Source organism: Poromitra crassiceps, assembly GCF_964638095.1.
Source record: "Poromitra crassiceps genome assembly, chromosome: 5".
NCBI classification, from domain to species: Eukaryota; Metazoa; Chordata; class Actinopteri; order Beryciformes; family Melamphaidae; genus Poromitra; species Poromitra crassiceps.
The window spans coordinates 46035085-46058609 of NC_139642.1; the positions used below are offsets into that span (position 1 = coordinate 46035085).

General features: G+C 43.9%; 1 protein-coding gene across 1 annotated transcript in view; it reads left to right on the top strand.

The window, feature by feature from the left end:
• Positions 1-1293: 1293 nt before the first annotated feature.
• Positions 1294-23525, top strand: part of dph1 (diphthamide biosynthesis 1) — a gene marked incomplete at its 5' end in the record, with an annotated part of 83281 nt that continues 61049 nt past the window's right edge. The window contains 3 exons of the mRNA XM_083637786.1: positions 1294-1345; positions 2454-2603; positions 16903-16966. Of these exons, the coding sequence (XP_083493912.1) occupies positions 1294-1345; positions 2454-2603; positions 16903-16966 (266 nt within the window). The remainder of the gene's footprint in view (positions 1346-2453; positions 2604-16902; positions 16967-23525) is intronic.

Sequence of the window (23525 nt, forward strand, 5' to 3'; positions counted from 1 at the left end):
ATCCGCACCACCTCGCCACGTGGCCCGGCTCTCTGCAGGTCCAACACAGTCTCTTCCGTGGCTCTTCCGGCCGCTCTCCCCGCTGCATTACCTCCGCGCTCATCAAGTCCACCCGCTGCATGACTTCTCGCAGCGCCCGCATCACCTCTACTGCCCAGGCAGGAGTCTCTTGCACCAGCCGTCCGACCTCTCTCAACACACGGGCCTCCATGCCCGCCAGCATCGAGCTGATCCCCGCCGTCAGCTCTCCTTTCCTCCCGTTCACCGATGGCCATTCTCCGGAGATACTTGATTCTCCGCGCACCATCGCACGTGGTTTTAGCAGCTAGCAGTTAGCACCCCTGGTAGCTAACTTACTAGCGCTAGTTTCTAGAGCCAAAAAGCCGCACCACCCGTCTCTTTTGCCGTTCCTTCTCACCCTCTCCCCTCTCGGCCGAATCAGAGGCGTTACCGCTTTACTGTCTGGCACCAATGTAACGAAGTGGGTATTCGTCCAAGGAACTGGAGACTTGAAGTTGGTACAGGCTTTTTATTCTTGTCTTCACAATACACGCTCCTAGCAGCTAGCTTCGCTGCTAGCTCTAAACCACCCGGTCAGCTCGCCCACCCTGGCCTGACTGGCCTCCGCCCCGGCCGCTGGTCACATATATCCCCTTCCCCCTAGGAACACACCCACACATATCAGTTCCTAGCCAAGCACGGAAACACCCCAATACACGTAATTACCCGATACGTTACAGTATGTTGAAGGCAGGAAACGGAAGTGTGTTGTGTTGTTGGCGCGGGCTTGACCATTTGTGCTAGACCCAGAAGAGAAAATAATAAGGCTGACCGCTGACGTCTCGAGCTGAGATTGTTCAAGAGTGGAGTTGCCTCCGTTTATTGTTTTGTATATCAAAGTATAGGCGCAGCAGTGCATAGCTGTCCAGAACGTAAACCTAAATTATAGCACCTCCATACAAATAGCTTACACATGTATTTAAAATACTGCCCATCTCTGACAGTTGGCATCACTGTCATAAAGGTGAGGCTACACTACTTGACTCTCTGCCAACAATGCCCACAAGGAAGGAAGGGACTTTACATTTCTGATTTCTTATGGACAACACTGGCAGACACTACAGGAAATAAGCTATGTTTCAAACTGTTCCCTAGCAACACATTTCCGTGAAAACCTACCATACTTCACGTTATCTCAGTGGTCCGTTCGCTTGCATCGGTGCTCGATTCCCTCCCTCCACTGTTCTCTTCACTCGATTGGCTTTGCCTTTGTATTTCTCACGTGTTTAAAACATGGCAGCGCCGCAGAGTGAAACGCAGATTGTCTCTGCCAAAAAGACCAAAGGTAAGTGGTAAACCTCGAATAACGTTACAGCATATTTAATCTGAGACACACAGAGATGGATTTAACGTTATAATGACAAGTTTCGTCCGCAGCATGCTGCGACTAGCTATAACGTTACTGGGACGGTTATTCAACACAACATGACTGCTCAGGCTAGGATGCTACTGTCAGAGTGAACACATAGCGATTAAGCTATGCATTGTCACGTTAGGTAACTAATTAAAATGATCAATTACTAAAATCTCTAACTATGTTTGCATGCAGAATAATGCTCTAAACGCATGTATTGTTGTTAACTACGGTAAGCAACTAACGCGAGCTTTAACTCAACCGTGTAAAGCTAATTACAAAAGTTATGAAACTGAACGGCGTTCAGTTTGATAACGTTTTCGAAATGTTACGAAACCTGTGAGGAAATGTTATGAAACCTGTGTCCTTGGGCCTATTTCTGTCTACTCTGTTTAAGTGCTGTAAATAGAGACAGTTAACTGGGATCGTTTTCTTGTTTTGAAATCATTCATCTTGGCAGCTGTCAATTATAGCCTAGTTATGATGGCAACGTGTAGCTTAGCTAATGTAGCTCAAGTTAAAGGGAGTTTCTTGACTTTACAGACAGAAATTCACATGATGTTCCATTGCAGGCTGTCCGTTATTACATACTGAAATTAACACAAGGAATTCATGCCCACACTTTTAAGATGCCTCCTAGCTTGAGAAGATTCCACACACAGCAAGTAGTCATCACTTTGCCAACTTGTGTCAATCTGACAAGTAGTCAGTCATGATGTACAGTAACCTAATCCTACTAACTATGTAATGTTATATCAAGACAGATTAGTGTTGGTAAATACAAAACGTGTTGTGAGAAAATAAATTGGTGCTGGCTAGCATATTTCCTTATCATTTCCCACTTCTTGAATTGTAGATAGCTACAAGTAGACACTTTTTGTTTATGTACTTATCATGTGTCCATGTGCATGATTGTGTGCCAAGTATGACAGCTTTGGTTGTAGTCTCTTGACGTAGGTCTGTCAGGTCATGCTCCATCCACTTTACCTACCTACATTGCCTTTGTAACAACAACTGAATCATTTAACTTTCCCTTCAGTGCGGGGACCACGGCGGGTAGCCAATCAAATTCCAGATGAAATCCTGCACGACCCAGAGTTACAGGAGGCGATCAAAGCCTTGCCTTCAAATTACAACTTTGAGATCCACAAGACGGTTTGGCGGGTGAGACAAGCAAATGCCAAGAGAGGTGAGCTCAGTTCTGTACAACACATGATTCATTCAGCATATGATTAAATTGATGAGGCATCATCAGATTCAGGAAGAAAACTGTTTCAGTCTAGAGCAGGTCAGTCAGAGCATAATCTGTTATTGACAGAGATGTGTTTTATCATGCATTCAACTTCATTCAGCATATGATTAAATTGATGTCAGAGGCATCATCAGATTCAGGAAGAAAACTGTTTCAGTCAGCATAATCTGTTATTGACAGAGATGTAAGTTTTATCATGCATGCATTCATACTGCACTGCACAATATGCACATACATGCATGCATATACAACAGCAGCTTGATGGGTCACTATTTCTGATGGGACTGGAGACTCTCAGACTTTCATCCACATAGTCTTCTCTCAATCACAAAGTTTTTAACAGGCAAATCAAGTATTTTTTCATCTGATTTAAGCAGCATGATTATTGCACACTGCACAGGTCTGCCTATGGGCTGGTCATAATAAAAGGCCACTCTAAAATGTGCAGTTTATCTTGAAAAAAGGCATTTATTCAGCATTGAACTATGGATCTCACATACATGACTAGGGCTACAGACAGATATACATTTTTTCAAGACCAGTCAGTATCTGGTGATAAAACGGTGCATTTTAGAGTGGCCTTTTTGTCATAATGGTGGTATGGTGAGGACCCAAATGTAGACAGCGACACGGAAGCAGATTGCACTATTGAATAATTATTGCACATGAAGTTATTGCACATCACTGTATTGCACAGTTTAGATGTACATTATAAAATAATATGGGTTATGAAGTTGCTGACAGGTAAAGTAACAGCATGAAAACATTTCAGCGTCCTTGTTAACAGGTGAGACCCATCACACTAGCTGCACGCCACGCTACCCTGAAGCGACGCTGCATGCGTTTCTGGTCTATTTTTCGCAAGCAGCCAGGCATGAAGTCAGTGTAAGTTGTGAGCGAGGGCAGGGCAGCACCGGGCAAAACAGAGCGAGGTGTGGACAAAACAGTGATTCTGGTGTGAATGACAAGGCTCCTGCTCAAAGCTCGTGTGAAGCGCTGCTCCTGAGATGTCTGTGGTGTGAACCAAGCGTAAGTCTGAGGCTAGTCTATTGACTCAGAGTGTCTGAAGGCTGCTTTATGCTCACCATGCCGTGAAGGGCGCGGGGGTGGAGCGAGGGCCGGGCGCGTCAAATGACGTAAATTTGTTGGGCGTGGTTGGGTGCTACCTCCGTAGGGCGCCCACCGTGTACCTGAAGATTTTTCTCACAGCGCGACCTCCGCACGGCTTCTCTCCAAACATGGCCGCTTTCAAGCCACTGAGCCCTGAACACTGGGCTGTGTTTTCACCACATTTCTTGACCCATGTGGTAGGCTAAACTTTGATTTGCAACTGTTCATTTTTAGTCATTTCACCAAGTAAATGTGTTGTGTTGAGAGCATGATTGAGAGAGATTAAAAGCAGCACCGAGTAGGCTATCAGGGCTGAGAACTGAAACGGCTATTCAGTAAAAACAAGTTTGGTGATTCATTCATGTGCTGATGTGCGGTCGTTTGAGAGTGAAAGCGCACTCAGTACTGCACATAATAGCGTTTCATTGCGACTTTTTCACGGGCTGTTCTCACTATTACCATTATACAATACATGCTGATCACTTGGCTGATCACTTCTGAGTATAAAAGCATCTGCCCCAGCGCCAGGTCCGCACGGTGACTCGCGGAGACTCGCGGAGCTCCACCCCACGGAGCTCCACCCCACGGAGCTCCACCCCACGGAGCTTGCTCGAGTATAATGAGCCCTTGACACTCTGAGGGAGGAGTTAAAGAGTTTGATGGCCACAGGCAAGAATGACTTCCTGTGGTGCTCTGTGGTGCATCTTGGAGGAATGAGTCTTGCTCTGAAAGTGCTCCTGTGCTTGGTGGGGAGACGTCCAGGATGACCCTGTAGCTTGGGCAGCACCCTCCTCTCTGACTGTACACTCAGACCACTGCTTGTTGCCGGTCCTCAGCAGTCCTCACCAGGGGGTGAGTTGTTCAGACAGCACTGCAGATACCAAGTTCGGTTCTGGCTAATATATCAAGTTTGTAGTTTCCGTGGAAAAACTAAATTTTCTCATCTTGATTTTGAAAAAAGATTTCACAATTGAAGTCAGCGTGACTTGTACATGCTAGTCAGCCAATGAGTCACCCAGTGACATTTTGAGAGATTGTTGTTACGTGACTGAAATGTAGAAGCCACAACTACTGCAGTAGAGGCTTCAGTGTTTTTAGCCCAGTCCAGTTTATTGTCAATGTACAATCCAAGGTACTTGGATTACTTAGTTATGTTAGACTACTGAAACTATTAAAACGGCATAAAGTGCCATATTAAGAGTTTTCTCTGCTCCTTCAGTGCCGAAATGCATTCAGAGGATGGTCAAAATGATCATTGTTGGAGGTAAATTATCATACAAATACGATAATTATCGTATGTCTGGTGTTTTGGAAAGTTTTCTGCTGTACACATTGACTGTTATTATTATTACAGTAAGTACAGTATCCCAAGTGTCGTCACAGGTGTTATCTGCACAGATGGCTGCACTTTATGCAGTTTTAATAGTTTCAGTAGTCTAACATAACTAAGGGTATAGTATTTGCTCCAATTAAGTCTTCGGTTGTTGCTTCTCCTTCTATTTCCACCCTTGAAGGTACCCCCATTGAGTTTATTGAGACCTATAAGTATCTCGGCATCTGGCTGGACAAGAACCTGGATTTTAAACACCATGTCGATGTCCTAGTCAAGAAACTCAAATTCACAATTGGTTTCTTTTACAGAGTAAACGCGTGTTTTTCTCCCTCCTCCCGCCAACAGCTGGTTACGGCCTTATTTCTGTCACAGCTGGACTATGGTGACATAGTCTATAGATTTGCTTGTCCCACTGCCCTGGCTAAGCTTGACCCTCTCTACCATGCTGCTCTGAGATTTATTACTAACTCAGCATATAGGACGCACCACTGCACGCTCTACTCTTTGGTTGCTTGGTCCTCACTTGCTACACGCAGGTTGCAACACTGGTACATCTTTATTTATAAGGCTATTCTTGACAAGCTTCCACCCTACATCTGCTCTAAGTTCGTACTGATTCAGAGTTCTGTGAATCTCAGATCCAGCGCTTGGGTGCGCTTTAGAGTGCCACCCGCGCGGACTGATGTAAGCAGGTGGGATCTCTTTTTTACTTTGGCCCTTGGTCCTGGAATGACCTTCAAACCCGCCTTAAACTTGCCTCTCTGGTCTCTTTATATAGTTTTAAACAAAAACTAGCTGAGGTCCTTGCCACCTGCTGCTCCTGCTTTGAGGTGTAGCACTCTCTTCTTGACTTTTTACTAGCTGTCTCTCATGTTGATGAGGCATGCTTTTGATTGTACTGTTTTATTGCATTGGTCTTTTAGATCATTTCTATTCATCTTAAATTTTCTCCATTTTGAGTTGATGGTGGTCAAATGACAGAAATTTTTGTATATGTATTTGTACTTGTGTATTTTGTACGACGTGAAACGTGCTTTTGCCCTCTTGGCCAGATCACCCTTGAAAAAGAGACCTCGGTCTCCATGGGTTTTTACTTTCTGGTTAAATAAAGGTTTGATTGATTTTTACATGTGCATTATAATGCCACCTTTTTCTCCATATTTCTGCCCTGGGGTTAATTTTATTTTTGCTTTTTTGCGGGTATTTTCATAAGAATCTTGAGTCCTAACTGACCCACCTGTCAATCACAGCAACAGATGTGTACACGTCGGAAACAAATTTCTGAAAAATCGACCTTGGTCCGGAAAAAAATCAAACGCCGCAATAACACTCAGCGAAACTTTGCCGTTGGTATGCACGTGCATTGACTGATTCGGACTAGGTTCGGAAAATATTATTGACGTGCGAATTAATCGCACGAAAAAACCGCTCCCCATGTGTAAGGACGTTTACTCCCTTTCTAATGGAAATGTCAAAAAGCAGTCTTTCACTGTTTCATGTTGTGGGAGTGGAATATGCAGATGGCATGGCAACAGAATGGAATGATTTTTTCGATGTCCCAGTGGGCAGCTTGTGGTGTACCACAGCCTGTGATGTTTTCATTAGAGCTGATCGTCTCTCTGTGAACTCAGCTCACCTCATCACCTCTGCTCCTCTCTGCCCCCCTCCATCCCTTTGTGTCCATCTGCTTCTTTGTCAGCCTTTGAACTCCTCTTGAATATCAGACACTTTATTTCTGAAACAGTGGACTGAGTAACAAGCCGCACTGTTTGATTTTGTCTGCCTAGCCTCTGTTGTTGAGTGTATATTGCCTCCGCCCATGGAGATGGGCGGGGGTGATGTTCTTGTCCCATTCCGTCTGTCTGTCTGTCTGTCAGCTAGTGTTGTCACGATACTAGGGCTGCTCGATAAATCGATTTTGAATCGTAATCAAATGAATTAGTTAGGACGATGTTAAAAAAATGAAAATCGTAAAATCGATTTTTTAAACTAAGGTAATTACGTTACGGCGGGGCGGCTCTCTGTCATGTACGCGTGCTGTAGCAGCACGCGTACATGACACTATTCGTCCATTCTCCCCGCTGTAAAGTCTCTCTGGAGGCTGTGACTACTGCTGGCTACTAAAGACAGCAGCAATGAACTTATTTCAACCTCTCCAAAAAGCACAGTGTGTGAGCACTGAGCAGTGTGTTGCACTGCGGGGCGGGCTGTGCAAGATAACGATTACCACAACACACACGCGCGCGCACGAACAAAGACGTTATCACTGGACGCTGAAATGTTGCCTTTAGTTCACATAACAACATTGAGGCCACCGAGTAACGTTAGGACTCCCCTCCAAAAGGGCAAATCCACCAGTGTCAAGTGACTGCAGGTTAGCAAGCAACAGCCAGGAAGTTAGGCATAGCAAGTTAGGCTAAAACAGGAATTTGGGTTGTTCTGCCTTCAGAGTAAAAGTGTAATTTGTCACTTATGAAAAAAAGAGGGAAAAAAGAGCTCTGCAAGGCAACATATGTTTAGAGAAGTATAATAGTATAAAAAAAATCGAGTTTTGAGAGAAAAAATCGTCAATTTAATGCGATACTACCAGCCAAAGTATCATGATACCAGGTAGTATCATGAATACTGCAGTGTATTTACCTACACAAATTATAATGTATTATAAATATGGCATGCTTCACATTGTCATTCCTAGCGTGCCTCGCTTGCATGCACACTTTGCGTGCTCGCCTGCTTAACTGCGCACGCGGGAACCCCAAGTTTATCCTGCTTTGACAAAATGGGTGCTGTGAAAAGGATCTATTTTACTGCAGGCTTTCATAATCTGTGCCCCAGAGCTGGCCATGTTGTTGTTGTTGCAATTTCTTTGCTCCCAACAGATGTTGATAAAAGTAATAGATTACTTAATGCCCTTTTAAAACGTTTTGAACATGAAGACATCCAGTAACCCGCCTCTAGCCACCTCTCAGAATTTCTTATTCAATGTCAACTGTACACGTTGACCTTGTTTTTCCATCTCATTTCTCTTTCGTTCCTGCTGTTATATAAACTGTGTAACGGCTCCTTTCTCACCAGAGTTGTTCAGCCTTGCACATTGAATGACAGAATTGCACTTGCAAAAATTGAACAAAGGCAACTCGACATAGGGAGATAGGGCCAAAAGAGACAAAAAGCAAGACAGCCTTGAGTGTCTTGAGTAACCTTGAATCCATGAAAGTTTTTCCCTGGAGGGATAGTGAAATGCCCGGGGAGCTGTTCTGTCTTCCAAGGTCTTCCCACAAGTACACTTCAAGTAATCAAAAGGTTAGCACAGCTGTAATTTCCCTTTTAGATGTTTCCTTGAGCTGTATTTATTACAATAAGCAACAAGAGCATTTCATTCGTTCTTTTAGTTTCTCTGAATTATCCACATGGTACCTTTCAGTTGCAGAGGGTGTGGGGGAAAGTGCAGTAATCTTAATAATGTAACCACAAAATTCCTAACTCAAAATTCCTAGAATACATTTTAAATTGAGGATTGTTGGTTTATGGCTCATGATTAGGGATTCAGATGAGGCTCTTTTGTTATTGTCCGTGTTCAACTGGAAACTTACAAACAAATTGGTGAAATGATCTTGTGACCTAACATCCAGTATGACCTGTTTTGGAACTACTTTTTGCAGTAACTAGTAATCTAACTAATTACTTTTTACAATTTAGTAACTCTATTACAGTTACTGAAATAGTAACTGGGCTAGTTACTAGTTACTTTAGGACATGAGAATAACGGACAACTTCAGGGGATTATCTGGTTGCTGATCCTCAGACCTAGTCCAGGGAGAGAAGCCACCTCCCTGCCCGGCAGAAATGCTCCACATGCTGCAGCCAGAGCCCCAGAGGCTAAGGACCTTGAGTAGGCTATAAGCCCCAGAGGCTAATGACCTTGAGTAGGCTATAAGCCCCAGAGGCTAATGACCTTGAGTAGGCTATAAGCCCCAGAGGCTAATGACCTTGAGTAGGCTATAAGCCCCAGAGGCTAATGACCTTGATTAGGCTATAATCCCCAGAGGCTAATGACCTTGAGTAGGCTATAAGCCTCAGAGGCTAATGACCCTGAGTAGGCTATATGCCCCGGAGGCTAATTACCTTGAGTAGGCTATAAGCCCCAGAGGCTAATGACCTTGAGTAGGCTATAAGCCCCAGAAGCTAGTGACCTTGAGTAGGCTATGAGCCTCCCTAATAAGTGAATGTTCAAGAATCCCATGCAGGTGCAATGATAGATACAATTTGACAGTATGTCTTGTCCCACACTGTCCCACAGCAACACTAAAATAATGTGTGCAATGTGTGCATTAATATGACAATCGAAGCATACTTTTTAAAGTAAAGCAAAAGTTACTTTCCCTAGTAACTAATTACTTTGAAGTAAATAGTAACTTTAAAGGAATTAAATTACTTTTTGAGAGAAGTAACTAGTAACTGTACTTACCAATTTTCAGTAACTTGCCCAACACTGAGTATGACACATAAAGACAGGGTAATTACACTGAGTGAAGATCAAATGGTGTTCTACGCAGTGTTTCCCCTAGAAAAATGTTCAGGCCTGGAGGGATTTCGAAACGTCCACCGACCGCAACGGTGGGGGCCCTCGCTGGCGACGCTAATCTTTTAGCTAACCAGTTTGCATCTATGTTTGCAATGGCATCCCAAGTATCATCATACTATTATGGGATGCGATGCGAACAGTTGTATTATGGGATGTGCGTTTCCCAGGCAACGACACACGTTGACACATTTTGGAACAGTGCTGCACGCTGGCACAATGCTCCTAAAAGCAAAATGCTTATTGTTTTTGACTGATTTGGCATCTTCTATTACTGTAAGCACCAGTAATAGTATGCCATAAAGGTTTACTGAGATTTTGGGGAAAAAAAAAAAAAAAAATGCAATTTCTTTCTGGCCTGGCGGGCCCGCCAGGCCTGTAGAATGGTAGGGGAAACACTGGTTCTACGTTAGCAACATAAAGCCTCATAGGAGGGGAGGCATTTGACCTTTCATACAACATACCAGATTCACAAAGAATAAAGTTTTTCATGGCTGGTAGCACCACTCCACCCCCCATTCTGAAACAGACCTTTTCTGAATTCACACACTTCTAACACATAGTCTCTATGGGCATCTCGCTGACAGCGGAACTATTCCTCTCTCATCCACAAGTGCAGAAGGACTCCTTGACTGGCAGCTCAAGACAGCCTTTTCTCATCTGTCTGTACATGATGTACAAGACATGACGGTAGTGAGAGTGTAGGCTGCCAGTCTAAAATTTAAGCAGATTATAATCAATATCTACAGACATACTTAAAGCATGTTGTGTCCAAGCTTTGTAAAGATCAATGGTGATACACATGTGTGGACATGCATGCGTGGCATTGTGATAGGCGTGACATATAACAACATCAGTAGTGGTCAGTATTATTACATGACATTTCTCCTCGCATTTGAAAAGAATGGACCTCCCCTTATTTTTTGAGTTGCTGCTATCTGTATGAAATTACCCTGAAATAAACACTTTTCTAATTGGGACACTTAACATCCTCAGCATTCGTAAAGGAACAAGAATGTCATCAGAAACTTATGAAACATCGTAAGTTTGCTACAGCAAGTCATTTGAAATTTGAAATATCCTTCATGGAGCAGAGTTTCTGTTTCCGTTTTGACCTGTGTGATTGCACAACTGCTCATGTCGCCATTTCGCCATGTTGCCAGATGCGCAGCAACCAGCGCATTCATTTCATTCATTAATCTTGCTCGGAGGAAAAATGGAAATAGCAACCAACGTGTTATTTAAACGCTCAATTATTTATCTCCATTCAAGTTGGCAGAAGGCTAACTGGAAATTAGCCAGCTAGGCCGGACGGAAGTCTCTGGTGCGCATGGTGCAGGCTGCCGCAGGAACATCCCCGGGCAACAGCAGATTGAAACTCTGGTCTACTGCGGAATAGACCCCTTTCACAACAGCCATGTTGATGTGTCAAAGCAGGGTAAACACAGGTGTAACCAATAACATTAATGATGGTTCTACTTCTATTCCCTTTAGGTGTTCCAGTGCCAGGGCTCTCATTATGTTATCGCTTACACCTGTGTTTACCCTGCTTTGACACTCAAAATGGCTGTGACGAAAAGGGTCTATACTGAGAGAGGTCCTCTATGTGGCGCTGATGGGCTTAATCAGCCTTGTGGGAACTTGTTTGGAAAGGGCTTAAATGTAACAACAAGTTCACCCCAGCTTTAAAGGGACAGCTCACCCTAAAATCCAAAATACATATTTTTCCTCTCACCTGTAGTGCTATTTATCCATCTAGATTGTTTTGTGTTAGTATTCTGGGTTTTGGAGATATCAGCCGTAGAGATCTGCCTGCTCTCCAATACAGTGGAACTGGATGGCACTCGGCTTGTGGTGCTCAAAGCGCCAAAAAAAAAACAATTGGAAAAACTCTACAGCAATGTCTGTTTCCAGAAATCATGACCCAGTTACTCAAGATAATCTTGTGAGCAGATTTATGTAGGAACTATTTTCGACCGAACTACACCCGCTACCTATGCTGCTAGTTAAATGTAGGAACTAGCTAGCAGCTAGTGAGTGTAGTTTGGTCGAAATAAAATACTTCCTGGACATTGCTGTTGAGTTTTTCCAATTGTATTTTTTTGGCTCTTTGAGCACCACATGCCGAGCTCCATCCAGTTCCATTGTATTGGAGAGAAGGCAGAAACTCTGCAGCCGATATCTCCAAAACCCAGAATACTAACACAAAACAATCTAGATGGATAAATAGCACTACAGGTGAGAGGAAAAATATGTATTTTGGATTTTCGGGTCAGCTGTCCCTTTAAGGTGATGTGCTCTTTGAGGCATTTGTGCACTTACAAAGGTACAAGTACATTACCCCACACACGCACACCCAAACACGCATTTGACTCACCTTTAGCCGAGGGAAGCAGGGGGAGACAGCTCTTTGCCTCTGTCAGCTGCAGCCGCGCTGTGCTCCCAAACCTTTCTCTGCTAATAAACTCGCCCTTTCCTCAGTAATGACCTGTCTCTCTCTGTCTGCACGAGCGCCTGCTGATCCCCTAACCTTTCCTCAGGAAGAAATGTCCTCACTCCAACTCTTCCTACTCCTCCATCTATCAGTCCATCTCCTCAGCGTCCTCCCTCGTGCTCCCTGGCCTCCTTGTCTGTTCTGGCTTTTATTGTTGAATGCCAGCAGCACCGGGCATTGAAGTCCTGAAATTGTTTCAAGCCTAGCCATGTGAAAATGTTTGTGTGCTGAATTTAATGTCCCTGAATTGCAAGTGTCCACTGAGGCATTGATGGATTTATTGAGGTAAGGTGTGACAGTGAGAAAATGTCATGGTTGATTCATTGAAACAAAGCCGACCTGTCCCCAGGCGCTGGGCCCAGCTGTATGTGTCCTACTGTGTGGCAAAGCCTCCACACTGCATGTGTGTATTAAGTGTACCCCACTAGTCCATCTGATGGATATTTCCTACATTCGCGTATGGGCCGTTTCGACATTTTTTGAGTAAATGGTCTGAAATTAAGGCTAGGTATTTTTTGGGGGGTATTTGACAAAAATCAATCATATCTATCATCTTTCTACCATCCTAAGACCTTGTTTCAAAAGTACACCTCAATTTACTGTTAGTCCATCTGATGGACCCATTGACTTCCATTGAAAACACTCTATTGGTACTCCCAGCAAAGTTTTACAAAATTAATTTATTTCATTTGTTTCAGCGGGCATCCTGGACCAAATACCTTGAAATTTGACCTTAATATCTAACCTTGGAGTTGGTAGAAAATTTGGGGGAGTTACATGGTCTCAAAGTCCATTGCATAGTTGTCCCATTGGAAAAAAAACAAAAAATTTTTTTGACTCCCAGCAAATTTTTCAAAAAATCATTATTTCCTTGATGTTACACATCTCACCTTGACTCAAGCGGTTAAAATTGTAGTTTCTACTGTGTTTGGCTATTTCCCTATATTCCCCCAGTTTTGGCATAGCAATCAATTCCATACAGTTTACATGAAATGTAAAAAAAACTGATTCCTATGCCAAAGATGGGAAAATATTAGAAAACTGAATTTGACAGTCCACACTACTGATTTGAAGCCTTTAGACCAGGATGGATGCTGGACTAAAGCTCATTTGTGTGTTTGGGGAAAATGGCTGGTAGTCCAAAACATGCGCTTTTTGGATTTTTGGCTCAAAATATGAAAAATATTATTTTTACAAAAAATACAAAAACCCACTGATGATGTCACAATGTCTGTGAAATCATCAGTAATGTCATCAGTGACATATTGACCAAAATCATCTCATGACATCACTGATGATGTCATAGGCTAGTGATGTCATAGGTATTGTGACATCATTCCTGCCAATCTTTGACACTAGGCATCTTGCAGTGGTGACTTTTGTAAAACACCCCCCCAACCTGCACATAATATCAGACCCAAATCCAGTTTGTCTTTTGAGGGGTTAGAGTAGAATCATTAAAAAGATAATGTGGAGGGAGGAGATGAGAGTAGAATCATTAAAAAGATAATGTGGCAACAGTCCAGGTGGACCCAATCCTTTCCTTATGTACAGTACACATGATGAACTTCTCAATCTACTGTTCCACCTGGTCCACATTTGTCTGTTCATAACTACAAAGACATATTGACAACGAAATCACCTCAACCATCAATGGTTCCATATATTAAAATACAATATTATTCCGAAGTGATATTTCACAGAAAAGGAGAAAAGTTCATCCCATCATTCAGTATTTTGTTGCTTTCAGTTGTACAAGCCCAAAAGGTCTCACAAGTTGCTTCCTCTGATATCCTTTGCCACAACTTACAACACCATGGCTTTCAGTGTATTAGGATTGTCATGTCTCGTTTGCACATAATGTAATACCATAGCATACTGTAATGAACCTTTTTTTATGTGGATGGCATTTTAATGTTCTGCAACTCTGTATTATAGTCTTATTTTTGTTCGTCCTAAATAGAAAGAACCACAGGGGCACTCCAGTCTATTTATGTGTGGTGTGTTGAATTTGGCAAAGTGTCTCATATTTGATATGTGCTCACATCTGAAAATGATTGATTTTCACAACATATATATTTGTAGCCATAGCATTGTAGCATATTTGTAGGTTGTTCATGTGGGAGGGTGAAGATAGCTCCGTACCACCTCTCAGGGTCGGTGCGCATCTGAATGAGAACATAGGTGGTTCTGTCAACAGTGGTTGGAGAGATACGTCGCTCTGAAGAATGTTTCAGTTGTGTTGTTGAATGATGTTTCTTATTTGAGATGCTTGTTGTTAAGTTTGTATTTTGATCTGTGGCTTATTGATGGATAGTGGTATGTAAGTCCCCATCATCTGTTTTTGTGATTTTCATATCTAGGAAATGTATTGCTGTATTCTAGAGATACAGATCAACTTTGTTATCCCGCATGGGGAAATTCATTTGGTCCAGTGTTCCAGACATAAAAACATCCATAGAGTCCATGATGCAGACAATGGATAAACATAAGACAACATAGCTCTTCACTATCCGTATTCTGTGCCAAAATATTTGATTGGTACTTCTAAGGCCTATAAAACTCTAACTCCTCAGGCGGAGGCAGAACTCGCCATCTTCGCTGCTCGGAATCCTCTCTGCTCCTCCCTATGGCTGTGCAACAGTCTCTGACACGGGATGACTGTCACTCATTCTGAAAGAGTGGAAGTCCCCCTCTCCAACTTCTTTTCAGCTGTGGCTGATGGACATGGTCTCAGTTATACATATGGAGAGACTCAGGTTCCTGAGGACCAACTCACTTAAGACATTTTCAACTATCTGGGACCCGTTTCTGGCCTACTTCGACGTGGTTGGGGGCGACGGGTGATTCGCCCAGCTGATTTCTCGTGGGCCCCTTGCGTGTGATCCCATGCACAACATCTCTTACAAGCACATACGCACCTTACGTGGCTGGTAGCACCACGTTGTGGTGTTGGAACACTGATGATATATATGTGTGCTTTTTCGTTCTTTTCTTCTCCTGTGTTGGAGTCTGTTTTTGTTTTCATGTTCTGTTTTCATGTTGTTGAAAACTGAAAAAAACAAACATAATCCAACATAAAATATATACACTCACATTCACCAATAATAAAATAAAACATACAAATAAGACTAATAAAGTATAATAATAATAATAATAAATCAAGATAGTTTCTGGCTCTTTATTGGCATTGGCATTGTTCAAATATTTATGAAATTCAAGAACTACATGTTCTTCACATCTTCACACAATATTAGATTGTCTATGTAGGCTCCAAACCATTTTACTTTGTCCATGTAGGGGTTGGATGAGCTCCAAATGAATTTCTCCTCCACACTCTAGAAACAGGTTGGCATGGGAAGGGGTCACGCCCATTCCTGTGCCTCACGACGGTCTCTACAGCTGCTCCTGGAAGAGAAATACATTATTCACCAATGGCCATATTGGTGAATGATTAAAAAAAAATCTGCTAAATTATTTAGAGTTTGGATTGAAATTAATAGAAACATGAATTATCTTCAAAATAATTCTTGTTCATTAGAATGGTTGTGCAATTTTAAAATTGCAGGCCCAAATGAGAAAAATGTTCAATGAGAAAAATGTGGTTATGCCATCTGAGATATTTAACCATTTTTCTCCAGGTTTTCCCAAGGAGTGTGTGCCATTTCACAGCACCATTTAGTCCAATATCCCCTTCTCTTTCCCTCTACTCCTCTCTTTCATCCTTCTCAACCTAATCTCACCCATCTTCTCCTTCTCATCTTCACACTGTCTGCTTCCTGCTATGTTTTTCCCTGTCTGGTTGATCTCGACATCATCAATATCTTAGTAGTCTGTGATACCAAGATGTCATCATGTTTATTTGATGATCCGATGGAGGATGGACGTATGCTAAATCATAAGCCATAAGCCTAATATTTTATGAAATCCTTAAAAAACATTCTGATGCAAATCTAGTTTGAATTCAGACTGAGAAAACGGTATTATTCTGCAAGAGTATTCTGCAACATTTTTGCTCAGTCATGTTTTGTGGTTGCAGTTTGATACCAGCAAAATGTTGTTTTTCTAAACCCTGGCAATGAGTGATGAGTCTGTGTTTTTATGAGAGTATATTTCTATTTCCATTGATTCATCTCAGTTGGTCTCACCCTCCCAGTTCCAACTTGAAATGTCTCCTGTTGTCACCACATAACACCGTCCGTAGGACCAATACTTCATATTGTGGTTGCTTGATTCCCATTTCATAGCGATTCGATCCAATCCTCCACACTGAATTGATGCTGTTTGAGACATAGTTGTGTAACACATGGGGCTGTATTGGTATACGTCAGTACCAGAGAGAGTGTGACTCATATAATAACTCACATGGAGACATTGGCAGGCGTAGAGAAGAGAGACAGGTGGAGAAAGGCAGACTTTAATGGTTCTGTACAAGGCATGAGGTGTAAAGATAGAGCTGAAGTGATTGCTTTGGACTGTATTTCCTACAGCCCCATCACACTGTAAGATAAGCCAACAGTAATACTGGGGCGGAGGGCGAGATTGCCCTGAAATGTCACTCTTTGCTGTCCGTGAAGCACTCTGAACTAATAGCAGAAACTGTGTATGGCTGTGCTGTCCAGGATATATTAAATAACATGTTGCTGTCACTCTAAACGCTAGCATGTACGTTTTATCTGCTCACCCCCCCCCTTCCCCGCCTGTCTCCTCTCTCCAGTGGCCCTGCAGCTTCCAGAGGGCCTGCAGATGTTTGCCTGTGTCATCGCCGAAATCATTGAGAGGTGAGTGCAGCTCTGCATCTGAACGTGGGGGAAAGAGAGAGATTTTGCAGTGCGATTGCTGAAAGTTTTTCAGCTGTGAGGGAGCAGCAGGCGTCCTGTCTGTCTGTCTGTGAGTGAGCAGCAGGTGTCCTGGCTGTCTGTCTGTCTGTGAGTGAGTGAGCAGCAGGTATCCTGTCTGTCTGTCTGTCTGTGAGTGAGCAGCAGGTGTCCTGTCTGTCTGTGAGTGAGCAGCAGGCGTTCTGTCTGTCTGTGAGTGAGCAGCAGTGTCCTGTCTGTCTGTGAGTGAGTGAGCAGCAGGTGTCCTGTCTGTCTGTGAGTGAGCAGCAGGCGTTCTGTCTGTCTGTGAGTGAGCAGCAGGCATCCTGGCTGTCTGTCTGTCTGTCTGTGAGTGAGCAGCAGGTGTCCTGTCTGTCTGTGAGTGAGCACCAGGCGTTCTGTCTGTCTGTGAGTGAGCAGCAGGTGTCCTGTCTGTCTGTGAGTGAGCAGCAGGTGTCCTTTCTGTCTGTCTGTCTGTGAGCAGCAGGTGTCCTGTCTGTCTGTCTGTGAGTGAGCAGCAGGCGTCCTGTCTGTCTGTCTGTCTGTGAGTGAGTAGCAGGCATCCTGTCTGTCTGTCTGTCTGTCTGTCTGTCTGTCTGTGAGCAGCAGGCGTCCTGTCTGTCTGTCTGTCTGTGAGTGAGCAGCAGGCGTCCTGTCTGTCTGTCTGTCTGTCTGTCTGTCTGTCTGTGAGTGAGCAGCAGGCGTCCTGTCTGTCTGTCTGTCTGTCTGTCTGTCTGTGAGTGAGCAGCAGGCGTCCTGTCTGTCTGTCTGTCTGTGAGTGAGCAGCAGGCGTCCTTGCCAAAGTGAACTTCAGCTGCCGCGGCCACTCGGTGCTCATTAAGGGATCCAGAGTGTTATCATAAGTCCCTGCGTCGCTGCTATCAGGGCTTTAGCAGAAAATGAGACACGATTGCGCCGTATGAGGACAGAGCAGATATCACAGCTGCACTTGCTCGGGAAGAGACATTCTTCTTCTTAATTACGTCTTGTTTCAGTCTGCATAGACCCTAGTGCTCACCAACACTCCATCAAACTAACACAAAAATGAAGAAATGGCCTCGGCTAATGTGCTCCAGGCTTCATCATTTGTGGTTTATACATCAGGCTCTGGCCCACTGTGCTAAAGACACTTTGTCTATCAATTATCGGTAAGCAGAATAGTGCATTGTGGCAGGAAAAACCCTTCCTGATGGCCACTATGAAGTGCAAGACAAATCTCTGCGCGTTTTTCTATTTTTCTCCCTGGTTGTTTTCTCCATGGTCTCATTTCACCTTCAGTCGGCCCCTCTCTTGGGGGCACTGTCAGCTAAGTGTTTTCTCAAAGAAAATGGCCGCATCATTCAACATCCAGAGTGGATTCCTTTCATAGGTGTCTAGTCAATGCTAACCTGATTACCAGATGGACAGGATGAAGGATAGGATGGTGAAAGCTACCATAAGGATTTCAGGTTGGCCAGATATTTGATTTCACACAGGAAACTTGGATCACAACAGTTTGACCATACCATCATCCTGCGACGTGATCTACATGTTAACGCGACCGTTATGAGGACATGATCAAGGAGAACACCTCTGATTTCCCTCATTAGAAGGGATGCCTATCTTTCTTTGTTACCTCAACTTCTTCTCTCTTTACACCTCTGTCTCACTTTTGTGTTTTGTCCTTCATTTGCTCCGGTAGTATCACATCTCTAGCATTACCTCTTTATCTCTCCTCTTTATCTCCTCTTTACAGTCATTTATTCATCCTACTCGGTTTGTTTTATCGCTGCAGGGGGAGTTGAGGGAGTGAGGCAAAGGTTTGACACGCTGTCTCTGTCAGCCTGAGAGCCACTGTGTGCTACATGGGTTTTAACCCACACACCCGTACAGTTCACATTTATACAGTATAATTCCATCTAGCAGTCTTCTAAATCTTCCCCAATCTCTTCTAATGAGGCCAATTACTGTCTCCTAATTGCTTTTCTCACTGTCTTCATCACTCCGCCTCATATCAGTCTGACAGTCTGTCTCTGTATTTTCACCCTCATCACCATTCACACCACTACTCTCCCTCATATCGCAGTTGAGACCATGATTCCCATTTCCCACGGTTTTCCCCTCATGTTCTCCTGCTACATATTTCCCCTTTAGGCGTTCCGTTACTGCCTGTGCTCTCTAACTAACTACCATCATGCACCCCTTTCAAGTGATGCACACTCTGGGCCTTAGGGACATTTTTGTTCTCTAACAGTAAGAGTGCATGTATTCTTTTGTCTAATATTCTTTTTTTTTTTGTTAAATCTTGTAACCAACTCACTTCCTGATCAGAGATACCAAATAATGTTAACCCTTTAAATGCCAGTTGTTTACATAATGCCACTGTTGTTGTTTGTTGTTTTAATGGACATTAAACACATAGCGCATCGTTCATACGTTTGGATATTAAATTGTCTGCACGGCGCGTCTTTTCCTCGCATGAACATATAAAGCCATGCAACTCACCAGTCACACTGTGTGGTGGTGGGACTCACTACATAAACATATAAAGACATTGCAACTTATCAATCAGTGTGTGTAGTGGTGGGAATCACTACAGGATCCCACTGTGGGAGCCCTGGACTTGCACTACAAGATAGTCCACTCCCATCGCATCGAGGAGAGATAATCTGATGAGGATGTTAGAAATAGAAGCAACGTTTTCAATGCTTTTGGTGTCTATCTCAGGATCTTCAACCTGACATCCAGAATGCTGTTAGGATGTTGCGTCATGTATAGTTTTCAGCCCACCATCATTTGCAAGCGACTCGTCCGAGTTGACAGGGCTGAGGAAAGCTGCAGGCTGGCAGCACCAAGTTCAATGTAACAGCCAAAACACACCAGACGCCTATACTACGCTGAAGCAATGCTGAAGCAACACCGCACGCAGGCACTTTCATTTCGGATGCAATTTAATTTCAGCGTCCTTCTTAACAGGGGAGACTGCAGCGTGTTGCCTCGCCACGCCACGCTGAAGTGACGCTGCACGCGTGCTGCAGCGATAGCTTCGGCGTCTGGTCTATTTTTCACGCGAGCCGTGAGTAGTGCCCTGACGCGCTGCTTCTGAAATGTTTTTTTTGGTATGAACCAAGTTACCGCACAAATCGCCAATGTGTTCCATCCCACACACATAGATTTGAGAATTTATATGAACAAAGTCACTCGTAACCTTGGATGACTTAGGCTGATAGCGAAGTATACTGCCATTAGGATATATAACCTTGCAGGTTCATGAAATTCCGAGAAATCTGGTGGTAATCCAGGATTCATAGAATCGCATTTGAATCACATTTACTTGAGTAACTCTCATTCTGTTTCATCCTTTCTGGCCACCAGAGGCAGTGTGTAACGCTCTATCTGACCACCAGAGGCAGTGTGTAACGCTCTATCCAGTGTGTCTGTAGTATCTGGCAGATGTGCATGGCGAAGCCCAAGAGGCCACGCTGCAAATGGCATTCAAGAGTACCGCTCTCACAGCTGAGTGGAAACACTCCTGGTGGAGGACTGCCCAAAATAAGAAGTTGGTCCGTCTGATAGCATAAGTGCAGTAACCACTAGGCATACAGTAGTGGATTGATGAGGCATGGAATTCATACACATGCTTTGCTTTGCTGATGTGATGGCATATGGTGAAAGGCAGTTTTAGTTGACAGCCCCTTCAGGTCTGCCCGCAGTAGCGGCTCAAACACAAAATTTTAACTCCCAATTGGAGTATTCCTGGTAAAACTTGACATGAAAATCTAGCAAATGGGCACACAGCAGTCCCTTATAAAGGCTCATTTATACTCCATTTTCATACGAAAATAAATGCGTCCGTTTCAAACGGTGTAATCGTCACTGCCCACATACTTCCATGCGTCTTTCACGTTGGTATCATGTTAAGCAATACATCCACCAGTGGGCAGTAGAGAGTCAAATGTATGAGTGTGTGTGGGGTTTTGCTCCGTTTCATGCGTATCCGTAAGCTTTCAGATGACGGACAGAAAACGCATGAAATGAACGCAGAGTACGGACAGAAGGCTCTGTCCGTCTCCGTCTCCGTCTTTAACGTAGAGTATAATTGGGCCTTAACATGGATGTACTGTAGCTGGGTATTGGAGGGGAGGGGTCAGAAAGAGTGAATGCCAGTGCCCTCTGTGTGTCAGGGCAGCATGCAGCTGACCTTGTGTGTCACGCTGCTTATGCTCAGAGATTTGCCAGAGCAGTCTGGAGGCTCTGCCATCACCACCACCACCACCACACGGCTCACTCAGGAGACATGGCTGACATCCATAACAGAATGGAGATGAAAGGGCTAAGCTGCACACAGAGTGAGGCGCTTCAGTGGGATGGACCGTTACATCTTAATGAGGCCAAGCTGCCCTGAATTATGGCCATACTGCAGTTAGGCCTAATCACCACCCCCCCACCCCCTCCGCCCCCATGCACATACACAGTCACAGTCACAGTGCACCACGCTCAAAGCCACAGACATGACATTTTTGTGCTTTCAGCCATGCTCTCTCTCTCTGTCTCAGTCTCTCTTTCTCTCTCACACACACACACACACACACACACACACACACACACACACACACACACACACACACACACACACACATAACCAAACATTAAAAAAAAATTACATGAAAAAAAAATTACAAAAAAAAAAAATTACAACTTCCTACAGGTTATAAACACATATTACAGTACTACTAGGGATACACAGATCGATCGATTTTCGTGATTTTTAGCCTAAATATGAGATCGGTAAAGATGAGATTTCTGATAATGCTTTCCATGTGCTGAATCTGATTACTAAAATTGATTGGTGACGCAAAACACGTGAGCCATTCTCTGCGGAGATGGTTGCATGTAAACACAGCTGAAGCATATCGGTGGTGTCATTACAAAGTGTGTGAGACGGACACAACACATCATGTCATCTGTAATGTATGCCAGGATTAAATAAGTTGTGGGAGAACTAGCCCTCTTTGTTAGCAGACACCCGAGCACGAGGGGACCACGGCTCGTCATGGTTTCACATTGTTTACTAGTCTAATAGGCACGCTGCTATACTGACAGCAGAAGTCCATCCATTACTGCCATTCTCCTCTCTCCCATTCTGCCCACGTCACGCCTCCTTCACCCTCTCAATGTTGACCGTGCCAGAGGAGTTCACAGAGACGTGAACTCTTGTTTCACAAGTAAACAGAAGGGAAAACGCCTTCAGAACAACAGAAAGAATCAGGAAGTTGTTCTGGCACTGGCAGGCATGTGATGCATGTGTTGTCATCGCACCATATGTTTTATTGCCTTTGATGGTGTGCCAGCTGTCTCCATCTAGCTTTGAATGATACTTTTATGAACTTCCTTCAAGATTCACTGCAGCTGCTGCTTTTGCCACAGTGGAGGGATACAGAGAGGGCAGAGAGGAGAATGTGTGGGGCTGCTACTCCATATGCCTAATCATATGGGGTGGCAGCCGCGCGTATACCATGGTCACTTGCCAAAGAAACAAAACAAGACCATTCATTTATATTTTCATGCGTTTTGCAATCAAAATCTAGTTTTCATAACCTTGGATATGAGTTGAGAACCGGAGACAAATGGTAAATGGTAAATGGCCTGCATTTATATAGCGCTTTTATCCAAAGCGCTTTACAATCAGTAGGTACATTCACCCATTCATACACCGATGGTGGCAGGCTACCATGCAGGGTGCTGGCACACCATCAGGAGCAATTTGGGGTTCAGTATCTTGCCCAAGGACACTTCGACATGCAGACTGGAGGAGCCGGGAATCGAACCACCGAACTCTTTCATCCAAAGCGATTAGTGACGACCCGCTCTACCTCCTGAGCTACAGCCGCCCCAAAGTAGTCCCCTTGGCTGCTCAAGATTTTCACAGGATGAAATAGGCTCAGACGAGCTAAATGAAGGAGAAAATGGCCGTCTAGTTCCTGTAACCTGTCAGAATTTCTAGCCCATAAACTAATAACTTGGCCAATTGTATGTAACATATCAAATAAAGCAAACGGTAATGTCTAAGAATGCAAAGACATGTAACTGGCTCGTTAAACTCTCATTCCGGGAATAATGTTAGCGTCTGCGGGTCTTCCCCGGCCCCTCTGACATTCCAGGCCGGCAGGTGGCACATTTGCCTCGGATTCTCCGCTCCTGTCCACACGGAAGCAGCTGGTTTGCCCTTGAGGTCTCGCGTGCTTCGCCGGCTCACAGACCCAGCTTCTTAAATGTGAATATTTTCTGGGTTATTTTCGTCTCTATGACAGTCAACTGAATATATCTGAGCTGTGGACAAAACAAGACATTTGAGGACATCATCTTGACCTCTGACATTTTCTAGACCAAACAACTAATCGATTAATCGAGAAAATAATCAGCAGATGAATGGACAATGAAAAGAATGGTTAGTTGCCGCCTTACTGTAGTTGAATGGAATGATGAAGTTGCTGAGCAAGGCCAAAGGGCTCCTGTTATTGTGGACGACAGATTAACAATTGTG